At 28.8% G+C, this 17,300-nt stretch overlaps 2 protein-coding genes across 3 annotated transcripts in view; one reads left to right on the forward strand and one right to left on the reverse strand.

Annotated features, from left to right (window-relative positions):
- The window catches only part of LOC106457666, a 45,855-nt gene extending 39,032 nt beyond the window's left edge, over positions 1-6,823 (forward strand). Inside the window, exon 5 of one of the 2 annotated variants that reach the window (XM_013917105.2) lies at positions 3,512-6,823. In XM_013917105.2, the coding sequence (XP_013772559.1) occupies positions 3,512-3,564 (53 nt within the window). In that variant the 3' untranslated portion in view covers positions 3,565-6,823. The remainder of the gene's footprint in view (positions 1-3,511) is intronic. The other variant, XM_022383668.1, reaches the window with a different exon arrangement.
- A 1,993-nt stretch (positions 6,824-8,816) lies between these two features.
- LOC106457660 (THO complex subunit 6 homolog) overlaps positions 8,817-17,300 on the reverse strand; it is a 30,768-nt gene continuing 22,284 nt past the window's right edge. The window contains exons 11-13 of the mRNA XM_013917098.2: positions 15,041-15,154; positions 12,219-12,344; positions 8,817-8,964 (exon numbers count right to left, since the gene is read on the reverse strand). Coding sequence (XP_013772552.1) covers positions 8,875-8,964; positions 12,219-12,344; positions 15,041-15,154 — 330 coding nt within the window. The 3' untranslated portion in view covers positions 8,817-8,874. The remainder of the gene's footprint in view (positions 8,965-12,218; positions 12,345-15,040; positions 15,155-17,300) is intronic.

Consider the following 17,300-nt stretch of genomic DNA (forward strand, 5'->3'; position numbering starts at 1 on the left):
CAACAGTACTATGATAACTGGGTGTTTCATTGAAAGGCATTTCATGTTGTGGTAAGGAAACATCTTTTCTCTCTATATCCTCAACAGTACTATGATAACTAGGTGTTTCATTGTTGTGATGAGTGAACATTCCTGTTTACATCTCCAACAATACTATGATAAGTGTCAGGAACAGAGCAGAATATTTATTATATTTTTTGCTATTGTAATGTTTTATTTTATTTTTATGAGAATGAATTAACTACACCTTCTTCTACTGCACTTTATTTTACTAATTCTCAGATCTTGCCAATAGAGCTGCAAAGTGATTGAAAGTTATGGTTGGTTCAATGTGTTGTGAGATACTTTTGTCCAGTTTCCTATCGTAACTTTTTTGTAAGTGTCAGGTTATATTGTATTTGTGCTTGTGGTGGATAAAATGTTTATAAAATTAAATCAATTAAAACCTAGAACCCAATTTAATTTGATCCTTAGATTTGAAAGATTTAGTCTACAGGCCATTTTTTTTTATCGTTTTCTTTGAGATACTAATGAATTTACTAGATTCTTCCTGACATTTACTGTTCTGTTGAAAAGATGTTATACAAGTCATTGTGTAGAATAAGAATACAAAGTATTTCACGTAATTATATTAATAGAACATATTCATTATTTGTTGATGATTCAGTTGGACAGCAGTAAGTCTAAGGACTTGCAATTCTAAACTCCAGGGTTTGATTTCCTGCAGTGGACATAGCAGATAGCCCAATGTGGCTTTGCTAAAAATAACAGACAAACAGGAATTTGAAAAATTTCTGTGGTGTAAATGGATGAAAACTAATGAGTTACCTTCAGCAGTCAGTGAATCTTATTTTGTCCATTTCTTGCTATACTTGATTGTCCAGGCTTCAGTTTTGTTTAATATTATTACAAAAGCGAATCGCTTTACATGATTAATGAAAGAAAACAGGTAAAATTTGTACTAAGTTTTTCTAAATAGGCTGTGCATTTGTCTTACACATATTTATAATTTTTTTAGGAATATATCTGAAACACCAGAAAATTGTCTTTTAATATGAGAAGAACTTGCTTATTTGGTTAACATGTACAGTTGTCCCCGAGGTACCATTACTAGGATTGCAAGCATGCTTAACAGTTGAAATTACTTTGTAACTATGTGTGAAAAAAATGTATGATAAAAATAAAGTACAATTTGAGCCATTTTTTGTAATGCATCTATATAAAAGTCACGTTTATTCTTGCAAACCAAAATTTGACACTTTGGTGGCAGCCCCCCAACACCATCACTGGTGGCTAAGCTATCCTTATGATGATACAGTGCAGATAACCCAATTTGTAATTCTGCATGTAAACAAACAAAATAAACCTTTTGGTAGATAATATATTCCTATAGGTTGTCAAAGTATTGATGATCTAATTATTTTTACGTTATTTCATCATCGTCATCATTTGCCATCTACAGGTAGTCTTTATGTAAGAGCAAATCACAAAATTATTTTAGAATGTTTAAGATAGTGAAATAAAGATAAATTTTGGAGTCCAACAGTAATGATGAATGTATAATTTGATAAAGAAATTTTTTTTTATATCATATAGTAATCACAGTACTGTCTAAAGTAACATTTGAAAGCTAAAACTGATCTGGTTAATTTTTGGCCTCGCATGATGAATGAGTAAGTTTTCTTGTATAGAGGTTTTGTTCATCATTGTCCCTTGTTAAAATCGTAAAATTATTTGAATGAATGACTACATCATACTCATCTAGGGCATGCTTCAATACATTTGGTTTATTCAGCATTATTAAATTTGCATGTTCTTTCACATCTGTTTTCCTGTGGTTAACTGATGTAACCTTTCTTGCAACAAGGACATGTGCATTGATAAAATACATTTTATATTTTTGAAAAAATCTTTATGCCTGAATGAATACTACAAATGACACTCAGATTTAAAAATGCATCTCAGTTATACATATGGATACACTAGGAAGTAGGGTCACATTTGTTTTTCAACCAGGCGTGGGCACCTACAGAATTATTTTCAGGGGGGGGGGGTCAAAATATGTATGTAGGGGATCAGCTTTTACAGTGTAAGTCAACAGACAAAAGGAATGTGTGCTTAAATGCAAACACACATTTACAGTTTTAATAAAAATTACTAAAAATATTTATTTTAACTACGATGTTAAGTTTATATCATAATACATGCAACTTTTTTGTGAAATGTAGGGGGGGGGCAAATGCCCTCTCTTGCCTCTTCCAGCAGGTGCTCATGTAACCAGGTAATGATTTTATCTAATTTTAACAAATGTACCAGTGTGGTTGCATTGGTGCAATGATACCAGTTGCAGCATGCAATATAGAGAATAAAACCAATAGATACAGTCTCCTTTCATTAACGGTATACAACTGTTAATTAATTTAACTAATTTGGGCCAAAATGTGTAGTTATCTTTTCTTCCAAGGCTGTCAACTGTCATTTGGTCAACAGGTGGCTAGTGAATATACATATTGATATAAATATTCATGAAGGCTGTGCCGTGTATGGGGACCCAACTGTCGAGAATGTGTTTTGAAAAAACAAATTTATTCAAGATTCACAGTCGATTAAGTAATAAAATTCAGTTTAATGTTGTTGTTGTTTTTTAGAAGTTTTTACAATTTACTTAATTTCATTATTTATCCATACTTATTGGATAAATTTGGAATAATTCTATGCAATTTGATATTGTTTTGATTCCTGTGAATTCTTAGGGCTACTGACTAACCTTAAGAAGTCAGTCACTTAAACATATTAGTGGCATTTCATTTATAGATCAAGATTCATATTTTTTACATGTGATAATACAGATATTATGCAAAGACATCTTATTTAGACATACAATCTTTGGTCTAGATTTATCAAGAATGTTACCTTCCTAGAAATGAAGCTTTGTATAGGTTAAATAGATGAGAAAGTATTGGTCTGTAATAGAGTGTACATGGGCAACCACATTCTGTTAGATTTCTCTCAAAACTTTTCATATTTTAACAGCTTTGTCTAGAAGAATGTGGGCATTAGTAGGCTAAGCCTACATTTTTTCTAGTTGCAAGCAAGGTTATATTGATTCTATCCCAAGAAAACTGCTGATGCTAATAAAGGAACATGCAAATTTAAGAATGCTGAACAAATCAAGTATAATGGAGAACTCTCTAGATAAGTCCATTCTTAACAAGGGCCAATGATGAACGAAGTTTGTATAAAAGAGTTTACCCATGCCAAAAGTTGAGGCTTAAAATTATCTAAGTTAATTCAACTTATAAATTGCTTCTTGTTGTGTAATTTTAAAGAGCCTTTTCATCTCTTTATAACTATTCATGTTCTAAAGTAATTCTAGTGTGTATCAGTAAGGGATATTTTCCCTCAGAAGTGTTTTACACTATTATATCTAACTATTTCTTTGTTATATGATTTTTGGTTTATAATATATACTAAAACTATAGTTTGATATTATCTTCCTCTTCTGTTGTAGGTTCTGAGAACTCTACCAAGGCAAGCAAAGTGAGATTTTATACAGAACAGTAGGTCTTTGGATGCATGGGAGCAGAAAATTTAGAGAATGAATAATGAGAGAACTGGCACCATTAGAAAACAAACTACATGTGGCAGTAAATATTGGATCTAATGTAGTTTTAAAAATGACTTAAAAGTATAACACATTTATAATCTTTGAAATTTTAGAATTTTCACTTATCAATTCTTTTGTTGCCAGATATTGATTTCATTGTATACAAGACCCAACAGATGACTGTCAAGAGTTTACGAAAAGTTAGTATGAAAAATGTACTGAGATTAGACTCAAAGTCATTTCACATCTCTTGTTCCTAAATGGTGACCACAGCATGATATATTTGAGTTCCAGTTTATTTATATAAGTTTGAGATATATTTCGTGTTTGCTATGCTTATGAAAAGTTGTTAATTAATATTTTCTAATAACAAACATTTGTTGGAAAAAACTATGTGACAGAAATTTGAAGAAAGGCTTTATTATAATAACAATATGATGTCTATCACATTTCAACAGTAGTTGAAAGCCTGTGATGTGTTTTTGTAAATTAAAAAAATTATAGTGATAAAGAAAGAAATTAATGAACACTTACATTATTGTGTATTTCAGCACAAATATGCCTGTGATTTTTGACACTGAAATTCCTTCACTTTACAGTGAACTATCAGGTTGTTGAAGAGTAACTAGACTCATTTTATCCTCAGCAAATTTATCTTCATATCGCTCCCATGAACATACTGAGTTAGATTTTGTTAATTACACCATGAAAGCTACGAGCAATGCCAGGAGTCAGCAGATTATATTTAATTCCAATAGATTCATTTACTATTATTTTTTTATTACAAGCTATGAAGTCAGATTTGTTGCACAGTTTAATTTTCAGTTTTTGTCCATGTACATCTGATATTGGTTTATTTAATTTTTTCACTTTTCAAAAAAATGTATAATAACACATTTACGTAAAAATTATATTTAACCCTTTAAGTATGAGCCTGGCTCTTTTGCACACATCCCAATGTTTTACAGTTATGTTCAAAATTTAATTAAACAACTTCATTATCAATGTATGACATTAAAATTAGTATCAGAACATAGTTTATAATTAAAATTTCTGTATTATCAAAATTTAATTTTTTAATATCAAAAGAAATTATTTGAATTCTCAATCTTCACAGTGACATGTGAGCACTCTCAGTTTCCCCGTTTAGTTCGTATAACTTCTTTAATGTTTAAGTAATGTAAACACAATCTGTAGATAATTCTTATATCAAATGTACAGTTTCAGTGTCCTAACTTTTCTGTTTAGTGATATGTGAACAAATTTTACCAACCCATGACAGTGGTTCCGCCATATATCCTTAATTTTCAAAGCAGTTTTCAAAACTATGTGTTCCTATTTGATGTACATGTTTATAACCACTAGAAAGAACTAATTTTCTATTTTGAGCTTGCAGCCATCCTTTTGAATTTGGCAAATTTAGAGAAGTTGATTGTATGTGTGTTGTAAATGAAGTTATAGAAAAAAAAATAGGGTTAGCTAGCTAGGCATATGAATGCGGAGCTTGGTGCTTGCAGTATGCCAGTCTACTAGAACTTTCTAATGTCTTCCCACTGTGATGAATAAGCTGTACATCATACAAGCCAGGCAATAAAACTATTAAATTAAAATAAACTATGTGAAAAGGTGAATAGTTGAAATTGTGAATATCTTAGAAAAGAAACAATATGCCAAAAAAGAAATATTCAACGAAAATAGTATTGTTCATTTTATTTCAAAATTTCATTTTGCTATACACTGGTGATATAGTTATGGTTGGTGTTAGGGTAGAGAAAATGTTAGATAAAATATAAACTTATCTTAACAAAACTTTTTGATATTCATTTAGGATGTTCTGAAGGATAAGCAAACAAAATATGAAAAGTAGTTTTTTTTTCTTAGTATGAAAATCTCCTTTCACTCAGACTCCATAAATTCTCAGACAAGTTAGTAATGTTTACTAACAGCTTGCCAAGTTTAATGAATATACACTTAGTAAATCAGAGGTATAGTGTGTATGGCTTCAAGGTTTGTCAAAATGACCAAGCCCATATACAGAGGGTTAAGGTAGATAATGTTTATTGGGGGGCTCCAACTATTTTGCTAGCTTTTATGTTATCACACTTTTAATTCAAAAGGAAACATGCTAATTGTTAGTTATTATCCATATTCTTTCAACTTAATTAAATTATAAAATAAACTTCAGTCAACATTACTTTTATCAGTGATTATCAAAAATAAAATTAACAAGTTGCAGAATTTCATTCTAATGGCTTTGTCGTCTCAGATGCTTCATTATTAACAATGTGTCTAGTTTTGCTGTAAAGTATCATGCACATTATTTTGTAACCCACACACACACACGCATTTCAATGGTGTGAAGAAAATTTGATGGTTGTGATCTACAAGCAATATTTTCACAAAGTATATGCCAATGTCATTCTGTAGCATTTTGAATAACATAAAAAATATACTTTCTGCTTTTTTTTTCTTGTTAAAAATGGCACACTGCCCTCTTAACATTAGTTTGGTATTTGTGTAAATTATTCTTAAAAGCTTGATTATTAGTTTTAAAGAAGTCACTTTTTATTAGATTTTCAGATGTTTTTGTCATTAGAGAAATGTTTGAGCTTATTTATTTAAAATATACATATTTTTCAAGATATTAAAAGTCCTCCTGTCAAAGTGCTAATGTTTCATCAATTTTGTTAATGGAATTTTCATTGTTTTCAAGATTGACAAGTTACATAAAGAAAACTGTTTATCAAATTTTAAGTGGGATATCATGTCTATTTTCTAGAGGGAATAGTTTTTATACAAGAGAGGAATTTACATGTACATATTTGTGGAAAAGAAGGAAATTGCTTATATATATATATTTGTAAACAATAATAATGCAAATAACTCCTAGTGTGTATCCTCAGGTTCTTTTATCAAATTAAAGGTTGTTTCAGAATATTTTTTACTTAATTTACCACTAAAAATTCATGTAATAACCATGCAGTAAATCTTCAAAAGCAAAGTGATATATCGGTGTAGAATTAAATGCACTGACTACCTGCAGTGATTTGAATGTTAATAAAACTAGGCTCTCAATTATAAGAAAAATATTTAACTGTTTAGGATAAAATTATGTACATATTAACTCTGATGGAAACTTGTGAGGATTACATACACAGAATTTGTTATTAGACTGCAAAAGTTGTGATTTATTTCCTCAATTAAATATTTTAAGAATCTATTGGACCTTTATATTTAGATTATTGAATATTTTTATAAACTCAGAGTTGGACTACAGCTTGATTTGTTAATTTTGTGATATGTAATTTATTTGATTATAGTTTAATATGAAATCAATTTTGATAATATATATAAATATTTATTATTTTATAAATTAATGGTAAATAACTACAACAGCAGTTTTATCATGTTACATCCAAGTTAGCAAAGAATTTATGTATAGTCATATTTTAAGATAGTTATACATACACATTAAAACATGAAAGTATCCTTTTATATCATTTGACAAGCACTAAAGTACATTACAAAGCTTGCTTGTTTTTGGACTGAGTTTTTCAATTCCAAAAATATTCTAAGCTGTTAGATTTAATTACTTAATGTTTAAACTGGTGTTTCTTCAAATGGCTAATTTTTATTAAAACTGCATTAACTATTTATTGTAGTACATACAATGGCCTCAAGCTGCAAAATGCCAAAGTTTAAACATTCTGTTGTTTGATTTGACACCAAAGTTTATTATTTTTTGCAGGAAAATATAATGAAATATTTAATTTAATTTGTCAACCTTATTGCAACTTTTTTTTGTGTGTAATATTTATATTTGAATATAGTGATTGCAGGTGCAGGGTTTTTTTTAGATGTGAATTATTTTTTGTGATAACAGAATAACATCGTTAAATGTTACTTTTATCTCAAGTATGCATGTAAATCTTTAAGTTTTTAAAAGGTGTTAATTACTGGTGAAGTATTCTGTTTCCTGTGTCTACTACGTTCTTAGACCTAAAATGGAAGAACTGCATGATATATAAAGTATGTTTCATAATTAATCTTGCAGTGGATGATTTCATTATTTCGGATTCACTTCACTCTTTATCTGGCTGTGTGTTGAGTTAGTTTAACCATTATATTAAATTGTCATGGACTTTTATGTATTATATACAAACAATTACAGGTTACTTAGGTTTAAATGAAAATTGTTTGATTTTTTAAATTTTTTCATCCATTTGTCAGTTGCATTGAAAATTTAGTTAATTAAATTTGTGAAATCTTTGTATTACATTTAACTAAGCTTTATTTTAACTTAAAATATAATTAGCATACTTTTCTTTACTATGTTATAACGTTTGTTTCAAAAGTTGTGTATTGAAAATGTAAAAATTAGCATCACACAAGAATAAACTTGCAAAAAACAGAACACTCTTCCTGCAAAAAAATGTTATTTGAACCCAAAAAAAACCACGAGTCATTATGTTGCATGAATGTATAGTAGCTTTAGTAAATATACATCTAAAAAGTGAAGGAATTAATACTGAAAAACCCCCATGGCTACATCCACAACACAAGTTAGTAAATATATTCAGAGAAGTCTGTTTGAATGTTTGAGTTATAGTGAATTGTAACTGTTAAGCTGGTTTTGAACAGATAACTTTATAAAGGTTAGGATTTGTAGGTGATAAAATAAAAGAACTGGCTCACCTGAAAAAAACATTTCAATTGTATTTTATTTTTTATAATTAAATTGAGAAATGAAAGGTATTTGTAAATTGTGTTTTAGACCAGATATCTTTTCATGTTAAACACAAAAATCTGATGCTGCATTTTATTTCCTGCAGCAAAATGTTGTGTATTTATTACTTCCTTCACTGAATTTCAACATACTTTTTTGTAGTTAAATTATGAGATGGACTAAGTAGCACTGCAAGTGTTACAGCACAGGAAAATGTGAAAAAATAATTTTGTGAACTAGATTTTTCTACAGCAATACATAAATTATTACACTTATTCAAAAAATATGCTTCTTAACTGCTTTTCAATACATAGAACAAAATTTTTAGTGCTATGTTGCACAGTGCCAACTTTTGTCCATAAAAAAAGATAAACTTGCCAATTGCAAATAATTTCAAACATTAATTTGAAGTATATTTTTCTTAGTTAAATCTAATCAAGATTTTTGTGTAAGTGCACTTGGCACATATGACTACACAGAAAAATAGTTAATACAGATAAATTTTAATATTTTAAAAAAACAATGAACATACAGGACATAACTATGATGAAGGAAAAAACAGTGAAAAATCCCTGTACATGAAGTTTGTACAAATGTCCAACTTGTAACTTGTTCCTCCTGCACTCAGCATCTAGTGGTTGTCACAGAAACAAAATAGAAAAAATATTCATTTTAAATTCCACACCTACTATTAAACAGAAACAAAATTTTTTTTGACAAATGGTAAAGCAACGAAAGTTATCTGCTGCCATCCCTAATTTTGAACTACTAACTAGAGTTAAGGCAGCCAGTTCGTTGCACCCTACCACCAATACTGAGGGTTTGAATGTCACTCTTGTATTGTACCCACAGCTTAAAGTGTGGGAAATATTTTGTGATATTACACAGATTTGAACCCAGCTTGCCAACACCAATATTCGGGACTAACCATGATCCTGGCAAACAGTAAAAGATCAGCTGTATTTACGCAAAAAGAAATGGAAGTTTCAGTAACTTTAACACTACTTGTTGAATATCTTTGTCATCAGTTGATACACTCATTAATATTCACTACAAACACACTAGAAAAACTCTCTCTCTCTTTGAAAAAACTATGTTCATTGATCTACCATTACATTATCTGTTGCCTAGAAACAGTTTATTCTGTACATTTATCTCTTGGACTACAGATTACCAACTTGTTTTTATACTTTTCACCACTAGCAAGGTCCACTTATTGGACCAGATTGGGTAATTTTATGTTTTATCTATAACAGCATCCAGTGTAAAAAAAATACCTGGGGGACCACAAACAGTAATTAGTAGAATTGCAATAATGACAGTAATTATGTTTAATATGACTTATGTTACTGGGAGCTTAGTAACCAAAAAAAGTTGTGTACTCACAAACAACTTCGTACATAAATGAATTAGAAAAATGTTTCAAGACACCTTCAATTATTCTAGGATTAATATAACAATATATCAAAGTAATCATCTTCAGTCCCAACATAATTTATTTTTATAAATTTTTAATCTACATACCTACTACTTAACAGAAATTCAGACTAATAGTTTTTCTTGAAATACAAGTTTCACAAATCTGTTGTCATACAGTGATTACATAAAACTGTAACCATTTCTAATTTTCCTGTTAAACGGTACTGATTACCAGTAATTGGTTTTATTTTAGTTATATTTTATGTAACATGAAATCAGTACAAATGCTGTTAAACTTTAATTAAGGAACAGCTCATGATCAGCTCCTAACCTAGAAACTTGCATTATGTTTCATAAAAGTACATTATCCCATACTACAGGGGTATCAAATTATGGATTTTCATTCTGGTGAGATTTTTTGTAGGGAAAAAAACATCCATGAAATTCATTGTACTGTGATTTTTGTGTAATACTGCATGACTGAAAACCACACCAACAGATCCACTTATAAAGCACCTACACAAGTTTTGAGCAGTGTAGTCATGTGAACAAGGGTAGGGTATTTTGATCTATTTTTTAACTGTAATTTAGTTTAATTTGAAAATAATTCTTAATTTCAATTTTGTTAGTTTGTATTAAAAACGTAATTGATGTGTATAATGTGTGGTCTTAATGAGTGATAATTATATAAAGATCTATTAAACATTATAAAAAAGAGGACTTGGCATGGTGCATATAAATCATATACAATTACTATTTTCTCGGTGTATTATTGAAGGTATTTGGGCAACTGTGTATTAGAAACATGGACTTTGACCTATAGGCCTTATAGGAAGTAAATATACTATAAAAAGGAAAAAAAGCATATTTGCTAAAAGCAAATATATAAAACAAAAATCTGAAAAGCACGTAATTCTTGATTTGATAGAATGCATGGAAAACATTATGTATTTTGTTAATGGTATAAAATGCATATATGTACATGAATCACGTATATAAAAATAATTTACATGACAAAAATTGTACATTTTACACACAAACAATACATAGCCCTTTCATAAGATATATACTATTCATGTGTACTTGCATATCCAAAAAGGTTCTAATTTTAGATAATGTGTTCTATTTATAATCAATTAGATGATTATATAATACTTGTCTGTCAATATAAAATCATTTTATAAGTTATGTCCAAGCCCAGATGGAATCTTTGGGAAAACTTTCAAAATTCTGCAGAAATAAATGTTTTATTTCATGTAAAAAGCCGTGTTGTTTTATGAATAAAAATAATATGTACACATTTGATGTTTATTAACTTCTCTAACAAAAATGAAAGTTTATTTATAAAGTTTAAATCTTAAATTGTAAGATACTTAATAAAATTTAACAAGACAATGCATTCTTTATAACCAGCACTTGTCACACTTTTGTGTAAGTAGGCCATCTATAAGCTTTCTTAAAAACAAATAAATATGAAATTGAGGGAAACAACTGTATATTTACAAATATTTCATATATCACCAATGCCTTTACTGGTAAACTACAATAGTAATTAATGAAATACTTGTGAAATGTACAGTTGTCTTTGTTTTCCTCAATTCTGTAATTTTGGATTTCCTGGTGGTTTCAAGGATTAGTTATATAAATAAATATGATTTCAAGACCATTTCCAAATATGTTATCTCAGCAAAAACTATTAAATTTCACTCAAAAAATAATGTAGAAATTATAAAAATCTGTCTAATTGTGATGAAATGTAGATCTTTAGACCTGAACAGGAAATGTACTTGCCTGTGCACACATTAAAAATAAGCTTTTACTTATGCTGTGATGAAAGAGAAAAACTAGCTCCAAAATAAACCTACTTTAATTTCAAGTCATTATTTTAAGTCCTGGAAATTAGGAGATGCTAATACCCATGCATATTTCTAAGCATGATCTGTCAACAAACTATCACCTTGGTACCAAGTTCTACTACAGTTGAATGGTGACAAGTTTATGAACTAAATATTCAGAAGTTGACATGTAAGGATTTAATGATGTTATTGGCTTTCTACATATGATAAAGTATAGGCAATCTTAAGCTTTACACAGTGATATACAACATTATAACTTTGCTTGAGATTTCTCTGGTTTATAAGCTGTCACATAAAACACCATGTGAAGAATGTAAGTAATGTAATTGTCTTTCTACATACTGTGAAGAATTGGTAATACTGAGCTTTCCACAGTACTATGTAGCACAGTCATGTTGCTTGTGACTTCCAATCTTTGATATTTAGTTTCAATATGATTTATTAAAATATGTGTTTTATTTTATGTATACTTAAATGCAGTACAGTACATAAGAATCTGTTTTATTTCTAAAAGCCACTGGGTATCTATAAAGAGACTACTACAGTAATTTTTTTGCACAGGATATTAAGAAGGATAGTAGTTTGATTACGTATTTGTAATCACACTTACCTTTTGTGGGCTATCCTCACTTATAGCAATGCTGTAAATACTTGAAGCTGAGGTTGGTACTTCTGCCTTAATTTCTCCAACAAAGCTCCAGTGGTAAACAAAAGGCCGTGAACCAGCTGTAATGATCTGATGAAGATAATTTAAAGTTTTACATGGCAATTTGAAATTGAAGTCATAGCTTTAAGATGAAAGTGCAAAATTTACATACATAATCTTGAGTTCCTATATAACAATGCTTTGGTTGTAATAAGCCATAAACAAATTTGATGTAAAAAGATAAGATAAATTCTTAAAGCTGAAATACCTGTCACCATCAAACTTGAAGCTTAATATCTCTGTTAGTGGATGAAAGCACAGCTAATCATACAACCTTTCCATGTAACAAAATCATGAAAAATTAGTAAGGGAACATTTTTTACTTTTTTGATTCTTAGTAATAAAATGTTTTTTTACTGCAAATACAGTTTTGTGATATGTGCTTATTTTACTAAAAGATTTAAGTCACTTCATGTTGAGATGTTTAAAGATGCAGCAATTACAAATAAAAAATGTGTGCTATCTACCATAGCCAGTAGTGCATAAATAGTCGGTCCTAACATTTCTCATTTAGTGTACGAGAATTAGAATTAAAGCATACTTTCAGAGATATTAACTTAGTTTTCAATAAAATGAAAACTGGCTAATTTTCTAATAAAAATTTTTAATCTGTGTATTTGTTACAAGCTTAAGCATCAAGCTGTATATGTTTATAATTCATTGACTAAATGATGTAGTTTTGTTTCACAAAGCAATTAATATCAGTTACTAAATTTTAACAACTTGTAATTGAACCAAACTGTGAACTATCTGGTTTGGAATATGCTCCACACACCATCCTGAAGGGCAATATAATTTATAAATGTTGCTGCCTAAACTAATGCATCTGTCAGTGGGAATAAGATAAATTTCAGCTCCATTTTAAGTCTATCTAACATCCTGGGAAATGGCAGTCACTGATGCTTTTTCTTCTTTGTTGTCTAAATCCAACAAAGCATTTGCTAGCTAACCTCACAAGCTAAAAAGTAGGTCCAAATCTGAACAATTTTTTTTTCTCAATAGAGGTCAATAACTCGACTTTTTTAAAAAACATAACAATAATGTGTCGAGCATTTTACATTTGATAAGCTCACCGTTTTTATATGGCTTTACTATTATGGAATTTTAGGGCTTTTAAGATTTCTATTACTAATTTATCCTAATATAACTTAACAGTATGGTAAGGAAAAAAAACTTTTCAGACCAATTATTCAAAACAGTAATTAATTGGCCAATAACAAATGAATGGTAGTTTGTTTGCTCTTTCCCCAAACTTAAGTTTTTTTCTGCTAGGAAAAGTAAAATTATGTATGTGTTCAGATGTCATAAAAGATTTATTGTGTAATGATGTAGCAACTCAATTGATTGTTTAACTGTATGGACATGGGAAAGATCATATGTCACAACCTGTTTATAGAGTTACATTCAATATGTAATTAAACTACTTTATTATCAATATATTGTAATAAACTTGCCATCAAAATGAAGTTTATAATTCAAATTTTTAGATCATCTAACTTTTAACTTCAAAAGTAAATACTTAAATAAGATCTTAAAGTGTATCTCTGAGTCACATGACATAGTGGCATGCTGAATTCTCATTTATAGATATTTTCTCTTCCCTTTTAGAGACTTAGATTGTTAAACCAATTAGAATCATATATTACAGATATTGACAAACCAGATTATAAAATTTCAAATTCTTCCTTTAATGAGATATTATTATATTTGTCCAATCCACATGACATGCTCCTCCCTATCCTCGTCTTTTAAGAAATGTCTATAATTCTCTCCGACATTGCTATTGGACATGTTTATAATCAATAGGAACAGCATATTCTAAACTTCATAAATGAGATAATTTTATGTTTTGTTTTAGCAGTCAAAGCCAATAGTTAGAGAACATAATATATTTAGACTAAAGACATTGCTCCAGCAGTAATGGAATTTTTTAAACCTATTTATAGGTTAGTTAGAAAGACAGGTAAATTGTTATAGTTTTGGGACATTCTATTCTAGTGCCCGGTATATTTTTGTGTTATAAAAATTTATACTTTAAAGCTACATAAATTATTTTTTGACAACCAACATAGAGAGAATGAAATAGGCTTGCTATAATACGTATCCCATTACAAAAGGCCTCAAAGCTAAAGTATGTGATAAAATTTCTTGTTTTTTATGTATATTTCTATTTCTTATTATATACTTTAATTGAAATAATTAAAATATAAAAATTAGAAATTTATTAGTTTAAATAGCTTAAATGAAAAAACATTCTCTTGATTTTTCTTGAAGAAATACACGTGAGTTGCCACTTTGTAATGTAACTTAATAATATTTTTACCCTAAGCTCTCACTGGGTGATTTATTGCTTTGTTATGCTAGTTAAACACAGTTCAGAGAACAATAAAAATTTAAATGAAAGCAGTCTTGAAAATATTAAGAGGCCTGAAGGCTGTTTGGATATGTAATTGTCATTTACAATCTGCAATCATTCTAGAAAAGAAAAAAAGGTGTTTTTGTTTTTATTTCATATTTTCCAACTTTTCATTTCCTGTACATTGATGATTTAGGTATAGTTAGTGTTGGAGGTTCTAGAGATAAAGCAAATAAATTTTTGTATGAACTTTAGTATATTACATTAGACAATGAACCTATGCTATTTATTAGCTACTGTTTTTAGCAGTATAACTTATGATGTATCTAAATGAACAAAATGACAGTCACAGTCCTGTTCCTTCACTTACTGTGTCATCGTAGAATGTAGCAACAGTAGCTGTTTCCTCTCCTGCCACCAATGGTGTCACAGGAGACAGTGATCGCATGTGCCACAAGTAACATCGGGGTCCACCACCACATACCTGAATTAACAAAGATTCATATTATGTGAAGAAAGTAGTTTTCGCTACTAACTAATTTAGTTTAACAGGTATTTAGATATCACATATTTTTACTAATCATCACAAAGCACTGAATACTGAAAAAATATTTCACACAATGGCAAAATATCAAAGTCAATATATTTCTTCATATTTGATGAAGTCATGAAACTGTGTGTGTCTATATATATTTTTCTCAATTACAATTACAGGGATCAAATTCAAATGTAATATTTAAAAAGAAAAAATTCAGCCTTTAATATAACCAGTGAAATGTTACAACAAACCAGCAAAAATTCAACATGTACATTAGGGTGGTCCTTAAATGGGTATAAAATTTGGAATTTGTAAACTCTCATCCCTCAGATTTGTTTGACTGTATAAGAAAACTTAGCAGGCAAAATAGTAAGTACGTTATAGAATATTTAGTGGTCGCTCAAGACTTGGAAAAAGTTTTAGAATACGACTTCATTGACTGTTTCGAGTCTATTATAGGATGATAATAAGACAAAAGAAAACAATAATAAAGCTTAACAAATAATATTTTATTGGCTCCTTGAAGTTATTACTACTTTACAAAAGAACCAAATTTAATAAAATATGAAAAACCAGATTCTTTATGGCCAAATTAAAAGGTCAATATAACCCATATCCATCAATTTAATCTATTGAATCTAATCTGCTCAAATGTAAACTCTTTATATATATTTTTTTTCACAGGACTTTTTAGAATAAGATTATTCTACAATGTTACCAAATATTATGGATCACTACAGAACAATAACTAATATTGTGGAACTAAATGAAACAGTCTAGAAAATTAGAGAATAGCAAAGAATATTATAGATCTTTAATAAACATTCTGAAAAATTCTAGATGGTACTAAGATACAATACAAAATCATTAAAAGTTTACATACATAATATATTTTACCTTAAATAATTATTTATATGTTAGCAATTTACAGATATCCACGACAAGCCTTCAGTTCTATTTGTAAATTACAGCATATCATACAATACTAGATCTACTACATAAAAGATCAATTCACAACATAGCCATACCATCAAATTACTGTGTATATTACTAATTTTTAACCATACAAGTATTATATATTACATTGCAGGTTGTGTGTAAACAAATAATAAACAAGGAACATAAATTATATTAAGCAAATATGCGGTTTTTATTTTAAACTTCTAGATTATTGAGCAACCTCTAAATGTTGATAAATATTGTTGAAATTTTGCTCTAACATTCATTTACTTATTGGTACATATTAGTAAGGTGAAAGTATAGAAAATAAAAAGTTGCAAAATAAGGACCACCCTAATGTACATTTAGGCTTATGACACAATGCAAATGCTACATGGATATTAAAACTGATGTTGAATAAGTACAAGTAATTTACCTATAACTAAAGAGAATAAAGGCCAATATTTTTCATTTTAATGAAAAGATAAATATTCTTTAAACTTAAGAAAATAAAGTTATGCCATCCAGAGATGGTTTTGGAAAGAGTGCTAAAAATATGAATAACTATAGAAAATAAGTGTAAAATATAGCACTCATTACTTTCTGAAGTCCATTAAAATGAATTATAACATGTTATAAACTAGAATTACAGTGGCACAACTGTTATGTTGTGAAGACAAAAGGTTATTAATATCCTATAATACAATGTTTACAAACTGTTAATGAACAATCTCACAATGCAAGTATTTAATTTGGGGGGGGGGAGGTTACAAAATGCAAGAAATTTTTTGCAATATTAAAAAATGTTACCACTTTCAGACAAATGTTACTGTTAAAAGAAATGCAAGTTCTTATAATCATTATATCTTTTCTAATTTGAATTCAATGGTAAAGAAATATATTTTATCCTGGGGAGAAACTAAAGGGCTGTGGGAAAATGTGTAGTTTTGTTTGGAATGGGGTGAAGTAGGAATTTAGGAGGATTTCATTGTTTCATGGTCTGAATATTGCATTTTCTTTCTTTAACAAAATATTATTGTAATTGTTTATTATTAGAAAAAATATATTCACATACTGTAATAATTGTACTAAATTTATTTGTAAGTTTTTTTTCAGTGGTTTCCAGTAGGATAATTTAGAGAAACAAAAAATA

This window comes from Limulus polyphemus, unplaced genomic scaffold, assembly GCF_000517525.1.
Source record: "Limulus polyphemus unplaced genomic scaffold, Limulus_polyphemus-2.1.2 Scaffold358, whole genome shotgun sequence".
In the NCBI taxonomy this organism is placed as follows: Eukaryota; Metazoa; Arthropoda; class Merostomata; order Xiphosura; family Limulidae; genus Limulus; species Limulus polyphemus.